General features: G+C 45.8%; 1 protein-coding gene across 1 annotated transcript in view; it reads left to right on the top strand.

Moving 5' to 3' along the window:
- LOC120026095 overlaps positions 1-21,545 on the top strand; it is a 50,275-nt gene that overhangs the window by 21,534 nt on the left and 7,196 nt on the right. Inside the window, exons 4-6 of the mRNA XM_038970901.1 lie at positions 15,302-15,472; positions 16,628-16,817; positions 17,307-18,212. Of these exons, the coding sequence (XP_038826829.1) occupies positions 15,302-15,472; positions 16,628-16,817; positions 17,307-18,212 (1,267 nt within the window). The remainder of the gene's footprint in view (positions 1-15,301; positions 15,473-16,627; positions 16,818-17,306; positions 18,213-21,545) is intronic.

The raw sequence follows: 21,545 nt of genomic DNA, 5'->3' as shown, positions 1-21,545 counted from the left end.
AAAAACGTATGCTTAAAGTACATTGCTTCCTCTTTCAAATATAATTTGATTAATCATGGGTGAATCCATCATTTGCAACAAGTTTCAGAAAACTATTTTTGGTAGCATTTCTGTGTTGAAGATTCAAAAATAATTTGGTAAGTTTTTCCCCATATTCCATCCAGTTTGCTTTATTTAAAAAATATACATTGCACTTGATCTTTCTTGAATAAGTTCCTCCATTTATTGTGGTTTTTCCCCTAACTTATTCTGAGCCACTATGGCACAGTTTTTATTGCTATTTATCTGTTCTTTTAGACCTTCTATTTCCTTTGTTAGTATGGACTCCTTTGACCTAAATTGCTTTTGTTTATAGATGAGTTGTCACGTTCCTGACCGGTTTTCTGTTATTTTGTATGTGTTTGACGGTCAGGGCGTGAGTTTGGGTGGGTAGTCTAGGTTGTGTGTTTCTATGTTTGTTAAGGGTGACCTGATATGGCTCTCAATTAGAGGCAGGTGGTTTTCATTTCCTCTGATTGAGAGCCATATTAAGGTAGGTGTTTTCACACTGTTTGTTTGTGGGTGGTTGTCTCCTGTGTCAGTGTCTGTGTATGTTACGCCACACGGGACTGTTTTCGGTTTTGTTTGTTTGTTCGTTCGTTTTATGTAGTCAGTTTTCCTGTTCATGCGTTCTTCGTGGTTCATGTGAGTTCGTCGTTCAGGTCTGTCTACGTCGTTTATTGTTTTTGTAACTATTCAAGTGTTCGTCGTGTTTTCTGTTTTGTTAATTAAAAATCATGTCGTATCAAAACGCTGCATTTTGGTTCAATCCCTGCTCCTCCTCTTCGGATGAAGAGGAAGAGGAAAGCCGTTACAGAACCACCCACCACACCAGAACCAAGCGGCGTGAATTCGAGCAGTGGCCTGCTACACAGGAATCCTGGACATGGGATGAAATATTGGAGGGAAAAGGACACTGGGCTCATATTGGGGAATATCGCCGCGCTCGTGAGGAGATGGAAGCAGCGAGAGCCCAGGAGCGGTGGTATGAGGAGGCAGCAAAGAGACGTGGCTGGAAGCCGGAGAATCAAGCTCAAAACCGCAGATATGAAGGTACGCGGCTAGCAAGGAAGCCCGAGAAGAAACCCCAAAAATGTCTTGGGGGGGGCTAAGAGGTAGTGGGTCTAGGGCAGGTAGGAGACCTGCGCCCACTTCCCAGGCTAACCGTGGAGAGCGGGAGTACGGGCAGACACTGTGTTACACAGTAGAGCGCACGGTGTCTCCTGTACGTGTGCATAGCCCGGTGCGGGTTATTCCACCTCCCCGCACTGGTAGGGCTAGATTGAGCATTGAGCCAAGTGCCATGAAGCCGGCTCTACATATCTGGCCACCAGTACGTCTTCTTGGGCCGGCTTACATGGCACCAGCCTTACGCATGGTGTCCCCGGTTCGCCTACATAGCCCGGTGCGGGTTATTCCACCTCCCCGCACTGGTCAAGCGACGGGGAGCATACAACCAGGTAAGGTTGGGCAGGCTCAGTGCTCAAGGGAGCCAGTACGCCTACACGGTCCGGTATTTCCGGCGCCACCTTCCCGCCCCAGCCTAGTACCACCAGTGCCTACACCACGCACCAGGCTTCCAGTGCGTTTTCAGAGCCCTGTTCCTCCTCCACGCACTCTCCCTATGGTGCGTGTCTCCAGCCCAGTGCCTCCAGTTCCGGCACCACGCACTAAGCCACCTGTGCGTCTCCAGAGCCCTGTACGCACTGTTCCTTCTCCCCGCACTCGCCCTGAGGTGCGTGCCCTTAGCCCGGTACCACCAGTTCCGGTACCACGCACCAGGCCTATAGTGCGCTTCGAGAGGTCAGTGTGCCCTGTCCCTGCTCCCCGCACTAGCCTGAAGGTGTGTGTCCTTAGCCCGGTGCCTCCAGTTCCGGCACCACGCACCAGGCCTACAGTGCGCCTCATCCGGCCAGAGCCATCCGTCTCCCCAGCGCCATCTGAGCCATCCGTCTCCCCAGCGCCATCTGAGCCATCCGTCTCCCCAGCGCCATCTGAGCCATCCGTCTCCCCAGCGCCATCTGAGCCATCCGTCTGCCCAGTGCCGTCTGAGCCATCCGTCTGTCCCGAGCCATTAGAGCCGCCCGTCTGTCCCGAGCCGTCAGAGCCGTTAGTCAGTCAGGAGCCGCTAGAGCCATTTGTCAGTCAGGATCTGCCAGAGCCGCCAACCAGACAGGATCTGCCAGAGCCGCCAACCAGACAGGATCTGCCAGAGCCGCCAACCAGACAGGATCTGCCAGAGCCGCCAACCAGACAGGATCTGCCAGAGCCGCCAACCAGACAGGATCTGCCAGAGCCGTCAGCCAGCCATGAGCGTCCAGAGCCGTCAGCCAGCCATGAGCGTCCAGAGCCGTCAGCCAGCCATGAGCGTCCAGAGCCGTCAGCCAGCCATGAGCGTCCAGAGCCGTCAGCCAGCAATGAGCGTCTAGAGCCGTCAGCCAGCCATGAGCGTCCAGAGCCGTCAGCCAGCCATGAGCGTCCAGAGCCGTCAGCCAGCCATGAGCGTCCAGAGCCGTCAGCCAGCCATGAGCGTCCAGAGCCGTCAGCCAGCCATGAGCGTCCAGAGCCGTCAGCCAGCCATGAGCGTCCAGAGCCGTCAGCCAGCCATGAGCGTCCAGAGTCGTCGGCCAGCCATGAGCAGTTCCTCAGGCCGGAGCTGTTATTTATCCAGAACTGCCCCTCAGTCCAGAGCTGTCTCTCTGTCCGGAGCTGCCCTTCAGTCCGGAGTTGCCCCTCTATCCTGAGCTACCTCTCTATCCTGAGCTACCTCTCTATCCTGAGCTATCCCTCTGTCCTGAGCTACCTCTCTGTCCTGAGCTACCTTGTCCCGGAGCTGTCCTTTATCTTGGTGTTGCCCCTTAAATTAGGTGGGTGGAGTAAGAGGGTGGTCATTCTGAGGGGGAGACGTAAGCTGGGATTGACTATGGTGGGGTGGGGACCTCGCCCTGAGCCTGAGCCACCACCGTGGTCAGACGCCCACCCAGACCCTCCCCTAGACTTTTGGTGGTGCGTTCGGAGTACGCACCTTGAGGGGGGGGTTATGTCACGTTCCTGACCGGTTTTCTGTTATTTTGTATGTGTTTGACGGTCAGGGCGTGAGTTTGGGTGGGTAGTCTAGGTTGTGTGTTTCTATGTTTGTTAAGGGTGACCTGATATGGCTCTCAATTAGAGGCAGGTGGTTTTCATTTCCTCTGATTGAGAGCCATATTAAGGTAGGTGTTTTCACACTGTTTGTTTGTGGGTGGTTGTCTCCTGTGTCAGTGTCTGTGTATGTTACGCCACACGGGACTGTTTTCGGTTTTGTTTGTTTGTTCGTTCGTTTTATGTAGTCAGTTTTCCTGTTCATGCGTTCTTCGTGGTTCATGTGAGTTCGTCGTTCAGGTCTGTCTACGTCGTTTATTGTTTTTGTAACTATTCAAGTGTTCGTCGTGTTTTCTGTTTTGTTAATTAAAAATCATGTCGTATCAAAACGCTGCATTTTGGTTCAATCCCTGCTCCTCCTCTTCGGATGAAGAGGAAGAGGAAAGCCGTTACATGAGTAATGAATTGCATGGCCTCTAAAGGCATATTTCAAAGTGTCCCATACAATAAGGGGATTTGCTGTACCTATGTTATGTCTGAAAAAGTCAGTTATACATTCCTCTGTCCTAGTTAAAAACAAGTTATCATCCAATAGGCTTTGATTACATTTCCAATATTCTCACCCATGTGGAAATTCAGCAAGAGTAATGTATATGCCAATTATTTGATGGTCCGACAGCATTCTGTCTCCTATCAAAACTAGAATGACATAAGTAGTCAAGATGACTAGCTTGATAACTTTTACTACACCTTGAGTCTAGTGTTACAGGAAGCAAAGTTGATATGGCTAAGAGGAAAGGACTATCTGTTGAGACATGAGTGGCCGGGGTTGGTTTCCCCAAAGCACCTTAACTTCTCTGGGATAGTTGGGACGCTAGCGTCCCAACTGACAAGCACCCCCAACCCCCCCCTCACTGATTAGCATCGCGTCACAATTAAATAGTAGCATCTAAATATGTAAATATCATTAAATCACAAGTCCAAGACACCTAATGAAAGATACAGATCTTGTGAATAAAGCCACCATTTCAGATTTTTAAAATGTTTTACAGGGAAGACACAATATGTAAATCTATTAGCTAAACACGTTAGCAAAAGACACCATTTTTCTTTGTCCACCCTTTTTTCTCAACACCAGTAGCTATCACCAATTCGGCTAAACTAAGATATTGATAGCCACTAACCAAGAAAAAACCTCATCAGATGACAGTCTGATAACATATTTATTGTATAGGATAGGTTTTGTTAGAAAAATGTGCATATTTCAGGTATAAATCATAGTTTGCCATTGCAGCCACCATCACAAATCTCACCAAAGCGACTAGAATTACTACAGAGAGCAACGTGTTTTACCAATTTACTCATCATAAAACATTTCTTAAAAATACACAGCACATAGCAATGGAAAGACACAGATCTTGTGAATTCAGACAATATTTCAGATGTTCTAAGTGTTTTACAGCGAAAACACAATAAATCGTTATATTAGCATACCACATATGCAAACGTTACCCGACCATTGATTCAAGCCAAAGAGAGCGATATCGTTATCATCGCCAAAATATATTAATTTTTTCACTAACCTTCTCAGAATTCTTCCGATGACACTCCTGTAACATCATATTACAACATACATATAGAGTTTGTTCGAAAATGTGCATATTTAGCCATAAAAAAACGTGGTTATACAATGACAATACTAGCAAAACTAGCCTGAAAATGTCGGTCGCCATCTTTCACAGTGATCTTGTCTCATGGATATCTATTCATAAACTTGACTAAAAAAATATAAGTTGGACAGCTATCGAAAGACAAATTAGTTCTTAATGCAATCGCTGAATTACATTTCTAAAATTATCCTTACTGTGCAATACAGGGTTCGCCAAGCGAAGCTATACAAAACAAAATGGCGGCATAAGCGTTTAACATTTTTCGACAGAAACACGATTTATCATCATAAATTGTTCTTACTATGAGCTGTTCTTCCATCAGAATCTTGGGCAATGAATCCTTTCTTGGTCGAAAGCTGTCCTCTTGCCATGTGGAAATGCCCACTAACGTTCGGCATGAACTGGAAACGTGCCCAGCGGTTCAAAGTGTCTCAGAAAGCAATGCCTCAAAATCGCACTAAACGGATATAAATTGCTATAAAACGGTTTAAATTAACTACCTTATGATGTTTCTAACACCTATAACAAGTAAAAACATGACCGGCGCTATATTACTGGCTAAACCAAGGCTTGGAAAAAGGCCAGTCAGATGTCCTTCTTGCGTTGAGCGCAGAGTCCAAAAGAACGCTACTTCCGGTATTTGGTGATTTATAGAGGCCATGATTGCGCAATCGACTCCATTCAAATTGTCACCACTTACTGACATCTAGAGGAAGGCGTGGGCAGTGTTTGTATCCTCATAGGATTTACAATGGCTTTAAAACTGATCTGGAACCAGAGGCCAAGAGTTCTGAAAACTCACTCACTGGGAGGAAAAGTGCTGTAGAATGAGTTCTGTTCCACTCAGAGACATAATTCAAACGGCTATAGAAACTAGAGAGTGTTTTCTATCCAATAATAACAATAATATGCATATTGTACGAGCAAGAATTGAGTACTAGGCAGTTTAATCTGTTGAGCAAATTATGCTAATGCGAAACAGCACCCCCTATATCCCCAAGAAGTTAAGTCTAAGTTTAATGTTAGAACCTTTGTAGGAGCATTGTTAAATCTCCAAGCTATTTCCCAAACCATCGTTAGTATCCCTTTCCTGCAGTCAAATCACCAAATTGTCCTCTAGTGGCCTCATGGATGGAATGTTAATATTTTTCATAACTTCATCATTATTTTATTTTTAACACAGAAAACGGGTGTTTCTATGTCAAACGGATTCGTTGTATTTCAGTCTTCTGTGATGCATATAAAGTGTAACATTGGGATGCAAACTCAAAATGTAATACATTTCAACTGTCACGTTCCTGACCTGTTTTCTGTTAGTTTCGTATGTGTTAGTTGGTCAGGACGTGAGTTTGGGTGGGCAGTCTATGTTTTCTGTTTCTATGTTGGTTAATGGGTACCTAATATGGTTCTCAATTAGAGGCAGGTGGTTTTCATCTCCTCTGATTGAGAATCATATTAAGGTAGGTGGTGTCACATTGTTTGTTTGTGGGTGGTTGTCTCCTGTGTTAGTGTCTGTCTATGTTGCACCATACGGGACTGTTTCGGTTTGTTTGTTCATTTTGTTCGTTCGGTTTTTATGTAGTCATTTCCCTGTTCGTGCGTTCTTCGTGTTACATGTAAGTTCTTACGTCCAGGTTTGTCTACATTCGTTTTGTTATTTTGTTAGTTAATTCAAGTATAGTTCGTTTTTTGTCTTCGTTGTTTTGTCCTGTCTAAATAAATATCATGTCTAAGTATCACGCTGCGTCTTGGTTCAATCCATGCTCCTCCTCTTCGGATGAAGAGGAAGAGGAGAACCGTTACAGAACCACCCACCAAATTACCAGAACCAAGCAGTGTGACTACGAGCAGCGACCAAACAATCAGGACTCGTGGACTTGGGAAGAAGTCTTGGAGGGAAAAGGACACTGGGCACATATTGGGGAATATCGCCGCGCTCGTGAGGAGATGGAGGCAGCGAGAGCCCAAGAGCGGTGGTATGAGGAGGCAGCAAGGAGACGTGGCTGGAAGCCGGAGAATCAAGCTCAAGACCGGATTTATGAAGGTACGCGGCTAGCACGGAAGCCCGTGAAGAAACCCCAAAAATTTCTTGGGGGGGGCTAAGAGGTAGTGGGCCAAGGGCAGGTAGGAGACCTGCGCCCACTTCCCAGGCTAACCGTGGAGAGCGGGAGTACGGGCAGACGCCGTGTTACGCAGTAGAGCGCACGGTGTCTCCTGTACGTGTGCATAGCCCGGTGCGGGTTATTCCACCTCCCCGCACTGGTAGGGCTAGATTGGGCATTGAGCCAGGTGCCATGATGCCGGCTCAACGCGTCTGGTCTCCAGTGCGTCTCCTCGGGCCGGCATACATGGCACCAGCCTTACGCATGGTGTCCCCGGTTCGCCTACATAGCCCGGTGCGGGTTATTCCACCTCCCCGCACTGGTCGGGCGACGGGGAGCATTCAACCAGGTAAGGTTGGGCAGGCTCAATGCTCAAGGGAGCCAGTACGCTTGCACGGTCCGGTATTTCCGGCGCTACCTCCCCGCCCCAGCCCAGTACCACCAGTGCCTACACCACGCACCAGGCTTCCAGTGCGTTTTCAGAGCCCTGTTCCTCCTCCACGCACTCTCCCTATGGTGCGTGTCTCCAGCCCAGTGCCTCCAGTTCCGGCACCACACACTAAGCCACCTGTGCGTCTCCAGAGCCCTGTACACACTGTTCCTTCTCCCCATACTCGTCCTGATGTGCGTGCCCTCAGCCCGGTGCCACCAGTGCCGGTACCACGCACCAGGCAAATAGTACGCTTTGAGAGTCCAGTGTGCCCTGTCCCTGCTCCCCGCACTAGCATGAAGGTGCGTGTCCTTAGCCCGGTGCCTCCAGTTCCGGCACCACGCACCAGGTCTACAGTGCGTCTCATCCGGCCAGAGCCATCCGTCTCCCCAGTGCCGTCTGAGCCATCCGTCTGCCCAGTGCCGTCTGAGCCATCCGTCTGCCCAGTGCCGTCTGAGCCATCCGTCTGCCCAGTGCCGTCTGAGCCATCCGTCTGCCCAGTGCCGTCTGAGCCATCCGTCTGTCCCGAGCCATTAGAGCCGCCCGTCTGTCCCGAGCCGTCAGAGCCGTTAGTCAGTCAGGAGCCGCTAGAGCCATTCGTCAGACAGGATCTGCCAGAGCCGCCAACCAGACAGGATCTGCCAGAGCCGCCAACCAGACAGGATCTGCCAGAGCCGCCAACCAGACAGGATCTGCCAGAGCCGCCAACCAGACAGGATCTGCCAGAGCCGCCAGCGAGCCATGAGCGTCCAGAGCCGTCAGCGAGCCATGAGCGTCCAGAGCCGTCAGCTAGTCATGAGCGTCCAGAGCTGCCATGTATCCAGAACTGCCCCTCAGTCCAGAGCTGTCTCTCTGTCCGGAGCTGCCCTTCAGTCCGGAGTTGCCCCTCTATCCTGAGCTACCTCTCTATCCTGAGCTACCTCTCTATCCTGAGCTACCTCTCTATCTTGAGCTACCTCTCTATCCTGACCTACCTCTCTGTCCTGAGCTACCTTGTTCCGGAGCTGTCCCTTATTTTTGTGTTGCCTCTTATATTAGGTGGGTGGAATAGGAGGGTGGTCATTCTGAGGGGGAGAAGTAAGCTGGGATTGACTATGGTGGGGTGGGGACCTCGCCCAGAGCCTGAGCCACCACCGTGGTCAGATGCCCACCCTGACCCTCCCCTAGACTTTGTGCTGGTGCGCCCGGAGTTCGCACCTTAAGGGGGGGGTTATGTCACGTTCCTGACCTGTTTTCTGTTAGTTTTGTATGTGTTAGTTGGTCAGGACGTGAGTTTGGGTGGGCAGTCTATGTTTTCTGTTTCTATGTTGGTTAATGGGTACCTAATATGGTTCTCAATTAGAGGCAGGTGGTTTTCATCTCCTCTGATTGAGAATCATATTAAGGTAGGTGGTGTCACATTGTTTGTTTGTGGGTGGTTGTCTCCTGTGTTAGTGTCTGTCTATGTTGCACCATACGGGACTGTTTCGGTTTGTTTGTTCATTTTGTTTGTTCGGTTTTTATGTAGTCATTTCCCTGTTCGTGCGTTCTTCGTGTTACATGTAAGTTCTTATGTCCAGGTTTGTCTACATTCGTTTTGTTATTTTGTTAGTTAATTCAAGTATAGTTCGTTTTTTGTCTTCGTTGTTTTGTCCTGTCTAAATAAATATCATGTCTAAGTATCACGCTGCGTCTTGGTTCAATCCATGCTCCTCCTCTTCGGATGAAGAGGAAGAGGAGAACCGTTACATCAACTCTATGGGCTCTATTTTAACAAGCCTAATGCAATGGTAAATCTAAGCACAGGTGGTAGCGATATAGGTTCTAGGGTGTGTGAGAAATATTTTAGCTATTTTTACCATCTCAATTATCAGAGCACTTGCTGGCGTTGCTGCGGAATGGCTGGGTTTGATGATGTAGTCGTGGATTTGTCGAGGCTTGGCCAATCAGAATGTGCTCCATGGCAAAATATGTGGTTGATTCATGTTGTGTATTTCCGGACTTTTATGCATTGCCTTGGAATAAACTCCAATTTCAATGTTAGTCCATTGTAGTTTGTTAAATGCCTTACAGAAACAAAATAACAAATTGTAGACCTATCTTTGCTAAATATTATAATAATAATATAATAATGTCATTGTCCTGTGAGAGTCCCACTAAGCATCTTCACTGTATTTCGGATCAATTTGATGTTGTTTTAATGGACAAAAAAATTAGCTTTTCTTTCAAAAACAAGGACATTTCTAAGGGGCCCCACATTTTTGAACGCTAATTAATATATATTACATTTTAGATTAAGGTTGTAACGTAACAGTATGTGGAAAAGGGGAAGGGGTCTGAATACTTTCCGAATGCACTGTATGTGGTTCGGTGACCCTCATGAACCGGCACAAATGTGAAACTTTTTTTTGTGTATTGTTGGGGGGCATTTAAGGGGCAGTATATGTGAAGATCAGTTGTCTCTGAAGTTATTGGGGAAAGATTGACTGTCAGAAGGACAACGTCTCGCAATGGGATGATCGACCACTGAGAGGGATGGGGGCAAACTGAGAGTAGATATTTACACCAGGGGAGTCAACAGGGACTTGTCTTTCACACCAGAATATATATATTTAAACATTGGAATATGCTCAACTCTTGCCTCTTTTTCAGTTATCAAAAAGTTATTGCAGTGTATAACCCTAACACCAATTGAGTGAGGTGGCAAGCCGTTTCAAAGAGGGGAATTTCCCACTTTTTTCTTCAGATACTTGTCTACAGGGATGAAATGAGGCACATATGTTGAAACCAGGTGTTTGAGCCTTTTTCAGCCCTTTTTGGAAGACTTCAAAATTCTATCTAAGTAAGGGTATTCATCCATATATACACTAAGGCATCAATTAAAAGTTAATGTTGCATTTTAAGAAACTACAAACTTATGGTAGCCACAGTCCTTAATCCATTTCAGGGCTAAACTATGTCTAGAATAGTCGCTAGATCTTCCTTGTTGGTCCTGTTAACCAGGTGGATTGCCTCTGGCACAAATGAGGCCATATGCCTATTGGTGGAGCACTTCAGACAGTGCAGGTGGCGTCCAAGGAGCAGTTTTAACTGCAGGTTGAGGACATGGGTGCAGGCTCCCAGGATGTCATACATTTACATTTACATTTAAGTCATTTAGCAGACGCTCTTATCCAGAGCGACTTACAAGTACATACATTTCATACTTTTTTTTTTTTTTTTTTTTTTTTTTTTTGTACTGGCCCCCCGTGGGAAACGAACCCACAACCCTGGCGTTGCAAGCGCCATGCTCTACCAACTGAGCTACACGGGACCTACACGATACATCTTCCTCCTGGCCTGCTGCTCAAAGAAGGAGGCCAGACTTCTGAGAGGCACCACAGTGATCTTAGAGCAGGTATTCACAATGGCTTGGAGGTGGTCCTTGGAGGGATGTGAACCAGCATTTTAAAGAGAGAAACAGAACACGCTCTTAATGAAAGAACTGTAAAAGGTTTACAATATAGATTTGTGAACACTGAATGATTTCAGTTTCTGAGGAAGTACTGTCTCCGGTGGGCGTTTTTGATGACGGCGTCTGTGTTTTGTTCAAACTTCCGGTTATTATCAAAGATGGTACCAAGATATGTATACTGGTGCACAATGTCCACCTCCTCACCATGGATGATCACTGGGTCCATCCTGGGGGGCGTCCATTCCTGAAGTCAACAACCATTTCCTTCGTCTTGGACACATTCAACTCCAGCAGCGCACTGTCACACAAGAATGAAGTCCTGAAGGGCTGGGCTGTGGTCCTGCTCAGACCCTGAGAGGAGTTAGAGAAGGAATGTGTCATCGGCAAACTTCACAAAATGGCGGTGGGCATGGGCACCCTGACAGTCATTGGTGTAGAAAATTAAAAAAGATGGGCGACAATACACACCTTTGTGGTGAACCTGTGCAAGTGAGTAGGGTGTCTGACATTAACATACACTCTCCGTGGCCTGTCAGTTAAAAAATCCATATTCCATTAGATAAGGCCATGGTCGAGATTGAACTGTGAGTCATGTTTTCTGGCTAGGGTGGAAGGCTGCATGGTGTTAAATGCAGATGAAAAGTCCAGAAACAAAGGCCCTCCTGCTCTCCAGATGTCTGTCGATGGTATCCATTAAAAACAGCTTGATGTCGTCCACACCTCTCTTTGTGCGATACACAAACTGCAGGGGATCCAGCAGAGCAGGAAGTGCATTCAATTGGTGTTATAGGGGCTTTTTGAAAGGGTTAAAAAGGCATAATCTTTTCAAAATTTCATATGTGTGGTTTGGCGACCCTCATTAATGTCACATATGTGAAAAGCCGGTGTTTCTGAGGTGTTTTTTTCCTCTTGTTGGAAGACTTCCAAATTCAATCTAGGTAAGGGTATTTATCCTTATGTAGTCTATGAAACTCTTCAAGCCTTTAGGGTTGTATGAATTGAACTTCTCCCAAAAGTATTGTTGGGCATGAATGGGGCAATATACAGTACCAGTCAAAAGTTTGGACACACCTACTCATTCAAGGGTTTTTCTTTATTTTTACTATTTTCAAAATTGTAGAATAATAGGATAGACATCACAACTATGAAAAAACACATATGGAATCATGTAGTTACCAAAAAAGTGAGATTCTTCATAGTAGCCACCCTTTGCCTTGATGACAACTTTTCCCACTCTTGGCATTCTCTCAACCAGCTTCATGAGGTAATCATGCATTTCAATTAACAGGTGTGCCGTGTTAAAAGTTAATTTGTTGAATTTCTTTCCTTTTTAATGTGTTTTAGCCAATCAGTTGTGTTGTGACAAGAAAGGGCTATCTTCTGTATGCCACCAGTATTTGGTAAAAGAACAGTTCAAATAAGCAAAGAGAAACGACAGTTCATAATTACTTTAAGACATGAAGGTCAGTCAATCTGGAACATTTCAAGAACTTTGAAAACTTCTTCAAGTGCAGTCGCAAAAACCATCAAGCGCTATGATGAAACTGGCTCTCATGAGGACCGCCACAGGAAAGGAAGACCCAGAGTTACCTCTGCTGCAGAGGATAAGTTCATTAGAGTTACCAGCCTCAGACATTTGAGCCCAAATAAATACTTCAGAGTTCAAGTAACAGACACATCTCAACATCAACTGTTCAGAGAAGACTGCGTGAATCAGGCCTTCATGATCGAATTGAGGCAAAGAAACCACTACTAAAGGACACCAATAATAAAAAGAGACTTGCTCGGGCCAAGAAACACAAGCAATGGACATTAGATCGGTAGAATATATCCTTTGATCTGATGAGTCCAAATGTGAGATATTTGGTTCCAACCGCCTTGTCTTTGCGAGACGCAGAGTAGGTGAACGGATGATATCAACATGTGTGGTTCCCACCGTGAAGCATGGAGGAGAAGGTGTGATGTTCTAGGGGTGCTTTGCTGGTGACACTGTCTGTGATTCATTTAGAATTCAAGGCACACTTAACCAGAATGGCTACCACAGCATTCTGCAGCGATACGTCATCCCATCTGGTTTGTGCTTAGGGGCTATTGTTTGTTTTTCAACAAAACAATGACACAACACACCTCCAGACTGTGTAAGGGCTATTTGACCAAGAAGGAGAGTGATGGAGTGCCACATCAGATTACCTGGCTTACACAATAACCTGACCTCAACCCAATTGAGATGGTTTGGTATGAGATGGACCGCAGAGTGAAGGAAAAGCAGCCAACAAGCGCTCAGCATATGTGGGAACTCCTTCAAGACTTGGAAATATAAAATATATTTTGATTTGTTTAAGACTTTTTTGCTTACTACATGATTCCATGTGTTATTTCATAGTTTTGATGTCTTCACTATTATTCTACAATGTAGAAAATAGTAAAAATAAAGAAAAACTCTTGAATGAGTAGGTGTCTCCAAACACTGGTACTGTATGTGAAGATCAGCTGTCTCTGAAGTTCTCGGAGTCAAGATTTTGACTGTCAGTAGGATTGCATCTCGCAATGGGTTGATTGACTACCGAGAGGGATGGGGGGCAAACAGAGTTGATTTTACACCAGCGGGGTTTTACACCAACAGGGACTTACTTGTCTTTCACACTAGAATATTTTTTTAAACATTGCAATTTGCTCATCTCTTGCCTGTTTTTCAGTTGTGACAAAGGTCTTGCAGTGTATACACCCAACACCCATTGGGTAGGGTGGCAAGACATTTCAAGGGGAGAACTTCACACTTTTTTCTTCAGATTATTGTCTGCAGGGATGAAAAGAGGCACATACAGTATGTTGAAACCAGGAGTTTCTGAGCCTTTTTTTTGCCCTTTTTGGGAAGACTTCCAAATTCAATCTAGGTAAGGGTATGTATCCATATGTAGTCTATAAACCCTTCAAGCCATTGGGGGGATTTCTCTGGGGAATTTTCACTCAAACGTGTCTGTGGAGATGCATATGTGAGTCTCAGGCCAATCAGACCATGGATATAAGAAGGCTTGCCCCTGGACACTTGTAACTTCAGTGGGTGGCTGGGCGTGGCACAGCCAACATCAAACTTGATGTTGGGCCAATTGCAGCATCAATATATTACAAATGGCCTTAGGACCTTATAAAGTATATAAACAAGATAGGTGTGGCCACCCCATCATCATACTTAAGGTTAAAACAGGATATCCCCTTTGAAAATGGACAACTGCAGTGCATTCGGAAAGTATTCAGACACCTTGACTTTTTCCACATTTTGTTACGTTACTGCCTCATTCTAAAATTGATTAAATAAATTGTTTGGCCACCCACCCAAACTGAGCAATCGGGGGAGAAGGGCATTGGTCAGGGATGTGACCAAGAACCCGATGGTCACTCTGACAGAGATCCAGAGTTCCTCTGTGGAGATTGGAGAACCTTCCAGAAGGACAACCATCTCTGAAGCACTCCACCAAATCAGGCATTTATGGTAGAATGGCCAGACGGAAGCCACTCCTTAGTAAAAGGCACATGACTGCTTGCTTAGAGTTTGCCAAAATGCACCTAAAGGACTCTGACCATGAGAAACAAGATTATCCGGTCTGATGAAACCAAGATTGAACTCTTTGGCTTGATTGCCAAGTGCCATCCCTACGGTGAAGCATGGTGGTGGCAGCTTCATGATGTGGTGATTTTTTTTTCAGCGTCAGGGACTGGGAGACTAATCAGGATCGAGGGAAAGATGAATGAAGCAAAGTACATAGAGATCCTTTATGAAAACCTGCTCTAGAGCGCTCAGGACCTCAGACTGGGGGTGAAGGTTCACTTTCCAACAGGACATCGACCCTAACTACACAGCCAAGACAACGCAGGAGTGGCTTTGGGACAAGTCTCTGAATGTCCTTGAGTAGCCCAGCCAGAGCCCGAACTTGAACCCAATCGAACATCTCTGGAGAGACCTGAAAATAGCTGTGCAGCAACGCTTCCCATCCAACCTGACAGAGCTTGAAAGGATCTGCAGAGAAGAATGGGAGAAACTCCCCAAATGCAGGTGTACCAATCTTATAGTGTCATGCCCAAGAAGACTCAAGGCTGTAATCGCTGCCAAAGATGCTTCAACAAAGCGCAGAGTAAAGGGTCTGAACACTTTAAAAAATGTAATACATTTGCAAAAATGTCTAAAAATCTGTTTTTGCTTTGTCATTATAGGGTATTGTGTGTAGATTGATGAGGGAAAATAAAGATTTAATCAGTTTTACAATAAGGCTGTAACATAACAAAATGTGTAAAAAGTCAAGGGGTCTGAATACTTTCCAAATACACTGTATATTGTCGGTCCAAGACTACAAATACATTAAGTACACGCCTGGATGTGACATCCAAAAGCCCATTTTGCCAGCTATTTCCACATCTATATAATGTAAAAAAAAAAAAAAAAATTTAAGCCCTAACCCTGGTCTGCTTTTGGAAAGGAGAGTCAAGTCTCAATACAAATCAGTGTTAAAAAATGCAGTGACGATAGGTTTCTTTTTCCTTTGAAACACAGAGTGAAGTCTGTTACATCAAAGCAGCATTTCCACAAATCCTGGAGCTTCTGAACACACACTTCCAGTATGTCAGGAAATCGGACAACGGGCGTTATGTCAAACTCCTGAAAAGGGTCATATATGACCTCTACTCCCAAAACTGCATACCTGAAATTAATGAGGAGATTGAGGTGAGTGCTACTTACTTATGAGCTTTGCTACTCTAGTCCAGGAACAGTCTCTTCCAAAGGTGTTTTGGATTGTGCCAAGGTGCATCATGCAAAATGCATCATCATGATGAGGTGGCAAGTGACACTTTGCGTCTTGAAAATCCTATGTCTTGAAAATTTGGCTGCTGACAGGCGAAGCGAGAGGGTTTACTCCACCTAAAATCTGTCCAAGAAAATAAAACCACGAATTGAGGCATTCTTGTATGGAGGTCAATGAGTTTTGAATTTGGTCAACAACAAAATGTAATGGTTAGGCTGCAACGAATGCACTGATATAAGTGGACGCAAGTGTCATTTCGGCAACTTAAAAAAAAGACTACTTTATATAGGAGTTGGGCCTGTTTTTCACTTTCACACGCTCATCTGCCCTCTCACTGGATAGAATGGTCCCTCCTAATCTCGCCTCCGCCCGCCTGCCGTCAATGTATTTCCATTAGAGTGGTCACCCGACTATCTTGTCAATATAATGGATGATCTTTGCTGCTCACATGCAAAACATTTGGTACTGTATCAACAGTACACCAAAGGAAAAACTACCAAAATATAATTTGGGGGTTGATTTTTCCTTTATTATTAAGAGAACCCCTTGTCCAACATCCTCACTGTGAAGTTTGGGCAAGCTAAATGTGAATGTCTTATCCATGATCAAATATTAAATTAACCCCAATACAAAATAAATGACTTGATCCAATCAGAGTGATTGATTGAAAAAATTCTTAGTTGATTTCCTGCAATCAAACAAAATATTTTGAAATAGTTTTACTTTTTGCAAAGTAATTTGTTTTAGAGATCTTTACAAAACCCTTTCAAACTTTTAAATACTCTAAGACTTAAGCCAAGATTGCCGAAAGCCAATGCAGTAGCTTTGAAAACAGACACTTTCATTTTGTGAGAATACTGTATATAATGATCTACAATGGCCTGCTCCTCTTGCAACTCCCTTCACTGAGATCTGAGTTTTCATCATTAGAAACATTCATTAAGCATGATGTGTTATTCAATAAGTGCCATTAAAAACCACTTGAAAGTGTTTCAGGAGGTTTTGAATTGTTAGTAGGGAATGAATGTGACCCGTTCCATCTCCTCTCTCCTGTTCTCCTGCCATCCGTGTCACAGGACACCCCATTGAAGTTTGTCAGAATGCACAGCACCTCGCCCAGAGATGCTCTGACGAAAGCCCGGGGGGTCATTGAGATGTACATGACCCTGATCACCAAGAGCAACGGGCCCGTCGACTGGAACTGCGAGGAAGAGTATGCAGAGGATTACCTAGAATCCACCACTGCCCTTCCCACCACCACCGCAGGTAGCAGGAGATATAAACTAATAATTATGATAATATCTATTAATATCCATTCTAAGAGCTAGGTAGTCGTTTTGTATAGTTTTACTGGTGGTTTCAGTCTCCCATAACTTCCACATACTTTATTGATTGTTATTGCTATTTGTCCCCCGTAGTGGTATATTTTATGAGCGTAGGCTGGAAGGATCATCTTTCATTTGGATCTGTCAACTTGCATGTTATGAGGAAAATAACATTATATCCCATATAAAATCTAGTTAATACCTAAATTAACACCAGAAAATCTCAAACACACACCTCAACAATGCCTCATGTTAAAAAGCCAGCAATGCTCTCAGAAATTATTAAGAGATTCTGTGTATATGTTTACTTTGCTGTTTCAGAAGAAAACATTTTGCCATCCATGATTACTCAAAGCTGTTTTCAGACTGTTCTCTTAGAGCTATTTACCCTAACCATTCCCATGTTACATGTCCCTGTCCTCTGCCCTAGCTGAACCTGAACGCCAGTGTACATGTCCAACAGTGGGTCCGGTGACCCCTGATGTCTCCCTGGTGTCCCACAGCGTATGGAGCAGTCCTCCACAGCTCACCCTCTCCCAACTCACCTCGATTGTGCCTCCCAGGCCGACTCATCCATCCCTGGGTACCAAGGGCGCTGAGCCCCGGGTGTTCCTGGTGAGTTCTGATACCGTAAGACCCCCCTTCCCCAGGGAGCTGCAGCAGACTGTCCCCGATGGACGTTCACTTGGAGGGGGCAGAGAGGGGGATATACACTGGGACTTTCATCCACCTTCACCCAATGGAACTGAGTCAGATTCTGCACTCTACCAGGCAGTTGCTGACACCCCGTCTGCCACGAACGACCCTTCCCCGTCTTCCCCTCCTAGTCTGGTTCTCCTGGGGACCGTTGGCTCCCATGACGAGACATTTTACTACCCCCAGACTGAGAGGAAAAGGGAGACTTCCACAGACCGACCAGCAGGGAGAGAAGCAGCAGGCTCACCCCACAGTCCCTTCGCTGTTGCTGGGGCCAAGCTTGTCACACCAGTCCCTTTCCTTTACAAGTTGATTGGCATCACCCCCAGTAGTGATGAGAGCACTGCCTATGTGTTGGCCAAGAGGTCGCTGGATGCCAGGAACTATGGAATACTTCAGGATGGGGTTTCAACAGAGACCCCTCAACTAGAGGACACTAGAGAAAAATACCCAGGCTCAGAGAGATATTTACATGACTGGAACCCTCCGATTGAAAGCACTATGACCGAAGCATCTCCACGTTTGAAGATGACAGTGGAGGAGCCAGACAAACAACACACAACTACAGAGGCACCCGACCAAGTCACGAAGACTGAGCCAAACCATCCTAGGACATCTTATAAGGAAGTATTCAGCACAGGTAAAGCAAAGCACCCTGTTTGAACTACTTTGTGTCCTCCCACGGATTCAAACTACACAATTTGCTTAGCAATTTATTTGACTGCACTGTTTCCACTGGTATTAACCCTCTAGAGTCTAAGCCCTGTCTAAGCAGGGGGGGGGGGGGGGTATGTCCTAAATCTGAGAGATATAAAAAAGAGCAGGAAACTATATATATATATAATGGTGGCAAACCAGGGGGTTTGGTCAAGACATTTACACAGATCAGACACGGACAGAGTAGGATTAGCTCGGTTTCAAGGGTGTTTATTTAAATAATACATCTAAAGAAAAGGATAGGTCTCCCCCATGAGACCCTCTCCGGGATACCGTCTTCTGGGCTCCGGGTCTTGCTCAGTACCTTGGTCTGTCAGGATCTCGTTCGGGATGCCCACCCGGCTAAAGAGGTGGAACAGCTCCCTTGGCGATTCCCTTGGATACCGCCGCCCGTAGGGGAATGGCCTCGGGATACCGGGTGGTACTAAGCAGGGCCTGAGTGTTCTGATGCGTCTCCACTGCTTCCAGGAGGCCCTCCAAGGTCTGGTGCGTGCATAGACGTGCTGCCCTCTTCATGTTGTGGGGTAGCGCCCGTAGAAGCGATCCAGGACCACTTTGTTGAGGAATGAGAGGGTGGATACGTCGGTTAGGAGCCATGCCCTGGTGACGCGCAGTAGGTCTCTCATCTGGGCTCGGGGGATGCGTCGGGTACGAACCTCCAGTCGTGGAACAGTTGAGCCTGATGGGCCAGGCTGTACCCATAGCGGCTGAGTATCTCCCGTTTGAGTCCGCCGTAATTAGCCGCCTGTTCTTGGTCAGGTCCCAATACGCCTTTTGGGCATTCCCAGAGAGGAACGGGGCCAGCAGACTTGCCCACTGCGGAGTTGGCTATCCTTCCCGTAGCGCTGTCCATTCAAACGTACAGAAATATGTTTCAATATCATCGTCTTCCATTAGCTTGATTAAAAACTGGTTGGGATGTGATTCAGGAGACACTCCTCCTTGCAGCTTCCTGATTTCCTCAAGGAGGAGGATGTTTTGTAGTCGCTGTTTCTCCAGCGTTCATTCCTGAACTGCCTATTGTGCTTGCTGGGCCCGGACGAACTGAGCTATCAGCTCCTCCATGCTGATGCTGTGTAAACGTCAACCCTGATCTGACCACGTTATCAGAATGCCCGCATTCTCCACCACTTTTGGCAGACCAGGGGGTTTGGTCAAGATGTTTACACAGATCAGACACGGACAGAGTAGGATTAGCTCGGTTTCAATGGTGTTTATTTAGATAATAAATCAAAAGAAAGGATAGGTCTCCCCCATGAGACCCTCTCCGGGATACCGTCTTCTGGGCTCCGGGTCTTGCTGTATCCTGTCGGGCACAAACACTGAACTCCCTCCTTTTAGCTCGGGCACCGTCTCCAACTATACGGAAGTCACCTTTCTTCCCCTAGTCCCCCTCCTTGTGTGCTGCCCTTCTGGCAGCTTTATGGGACTCGTACAGCTGGTGGGCAATCAGCCCTTGATTACCCACCAACCACAATCAGCCCCAATTAGTCCTGGTAGGAGAGCCCGTCAAGACCTGGCACGTCCAGCAGAGGGAGCCATGGGCTCGTGATGTAGACTCCGTCTGCCACCAGGCCTCGACGAGTCTCCCCCTGGTGGCTGACCTGCTGTATGCCACAATATTTGTATTATTTTATTTTTCACTATATATTTTTTTATTTTTTATTTATCCCCTTATTTTAGGAACGAAACTGTCTCCATGTATATTGTACTTCCATTCATTTTTTAAATCTTGTACCGGGGATCTTCAGATGAGAGAACCTTCTGGAGAACACCATCGTGTTCGTGAGAGTTTCAGCTTTCCACAGACAGGTTAGTGTGTAGGACAAACCGTTCGGACGCTACAGACGTTTTTGTGAGAAGCCTGATTTTGGGGATTTCTCATGGTCTGACAAACAGCTCTAGCTCGGGCCAATTTTCACAGCAGATGCTGAAGGGCAATGTCGCCTGATGCGGTGGATTGAGATGCAGCCCATGCAAAAAAACGATATCCAGCTTAAACAGACGGATTTTGATGGGGATTTCCACGGGGCGAGGAACTTGTAGATCAAGGCTTAACCTGATACTTACCTGATACTACCAAATGCTGTGCTATTACCATTTCACCATGTCATTTATTTAGAAACATTTCTGCAGTGACTATAGGACCTAGGCTTTCAGCGGGACCAGTAATCTTCCAATATGTTGTATCAAACTCAAAAAAAAAGAAAAGAAAACTTACAGAAAACATAGCATCCACTTAATGTGCCTGTCATTATAACTTCTGTAGTCAGACCAAGGAGGAGCAATGCGCTTTGATGCCATTATGAATGAATCAAACATGCCTGGCCACGCTTTGGGCTGCCGCACACACAGAGACAGAAACGGCATAGTCACACGTGACACAGCATAAATGCAACCAGCAAAATAAAAAACACACTGTTTACACAACCTTTGGTAGCCTAAAACCAGTATCACATCGTCAGCAAGGCTGACAACAACACCTTCAGCACGCCATGGTGCTGAAGGTGAGACAATTTTGGTCAAACACATATACAAGGCTGATAGACAGGCGACAGCAGTCACACACGGCATCAAATAATGTTAGGCCTCATGAAATCCTAACAATACAAAAACACAACCATTTATTTTCCAAAATGAAAATGAGCTGTTACTTCCCAGTGCAAATATAGTTGATCACGTTCATCACACTAAGGGACAGATCGAAATGTACAGAATGACTACCTGGAGGAAAAGGGGTCAAGGGTCAAGCTTTTTCAGGGGGAGGAGAGGAATTCGTATTTTTTCAATCTAGTCCAGGGGAGGGTCATGTCATTTGTAATTGATGAAATTTCAATATTTCTCAGTGTTTTAGAACTAGTTGCTTATTAGGATATACATAACGATGTGTGTCTGATACCGCCCCTCATCTCTGATTCTCCGCTGGGCGCGCAATATCAATTTCAATATTGTGGTCTCAATCAAATGATCCATAGCCTATAGGCTGTGAAGTGCCAGCTCGGATAAACACAGAATAAGTTTATATTTCTAAAATAGCTGCTGGAATGGTGTAAATATAATTAGTCTGCATTACACACTGCAATGGATATTCCAAACCTGAGCCCAGGCCTAATCTGCTCTTGCTGATCAACAACGTTTGTGTGTGTTGCTTAACCAATGGCTGTGCTGTTTAAGGCTGCAGTGGCAGTTCAGGAGGAAAGTCAAAGGTTTCTTCAGAAAATAGGCCTTATCTAAAAATGCACCATCTTGCGGGCGG

The sequence above is a fragment of the Salvelinus namaycush genome, chromosome 2, assembly GCF_016432855.1.
Source record: "Salvelinus namaycush isolate Seneca chromosome 2, SaNama_1.0, whole genome shotgun sequence".
Classification (NCBI taxonomy): Eukaryota; Metazoa; Chordata; class Actinopteri; order Salmoniformes; family Salmonidae; genus Salvelinus; species Salvelinus namaycush.
The sequence above is the reverse complement of the archived record's forward strand: the minus strand, read 5'-3'. Positions and strand labels throughout refer to the sequence as shown.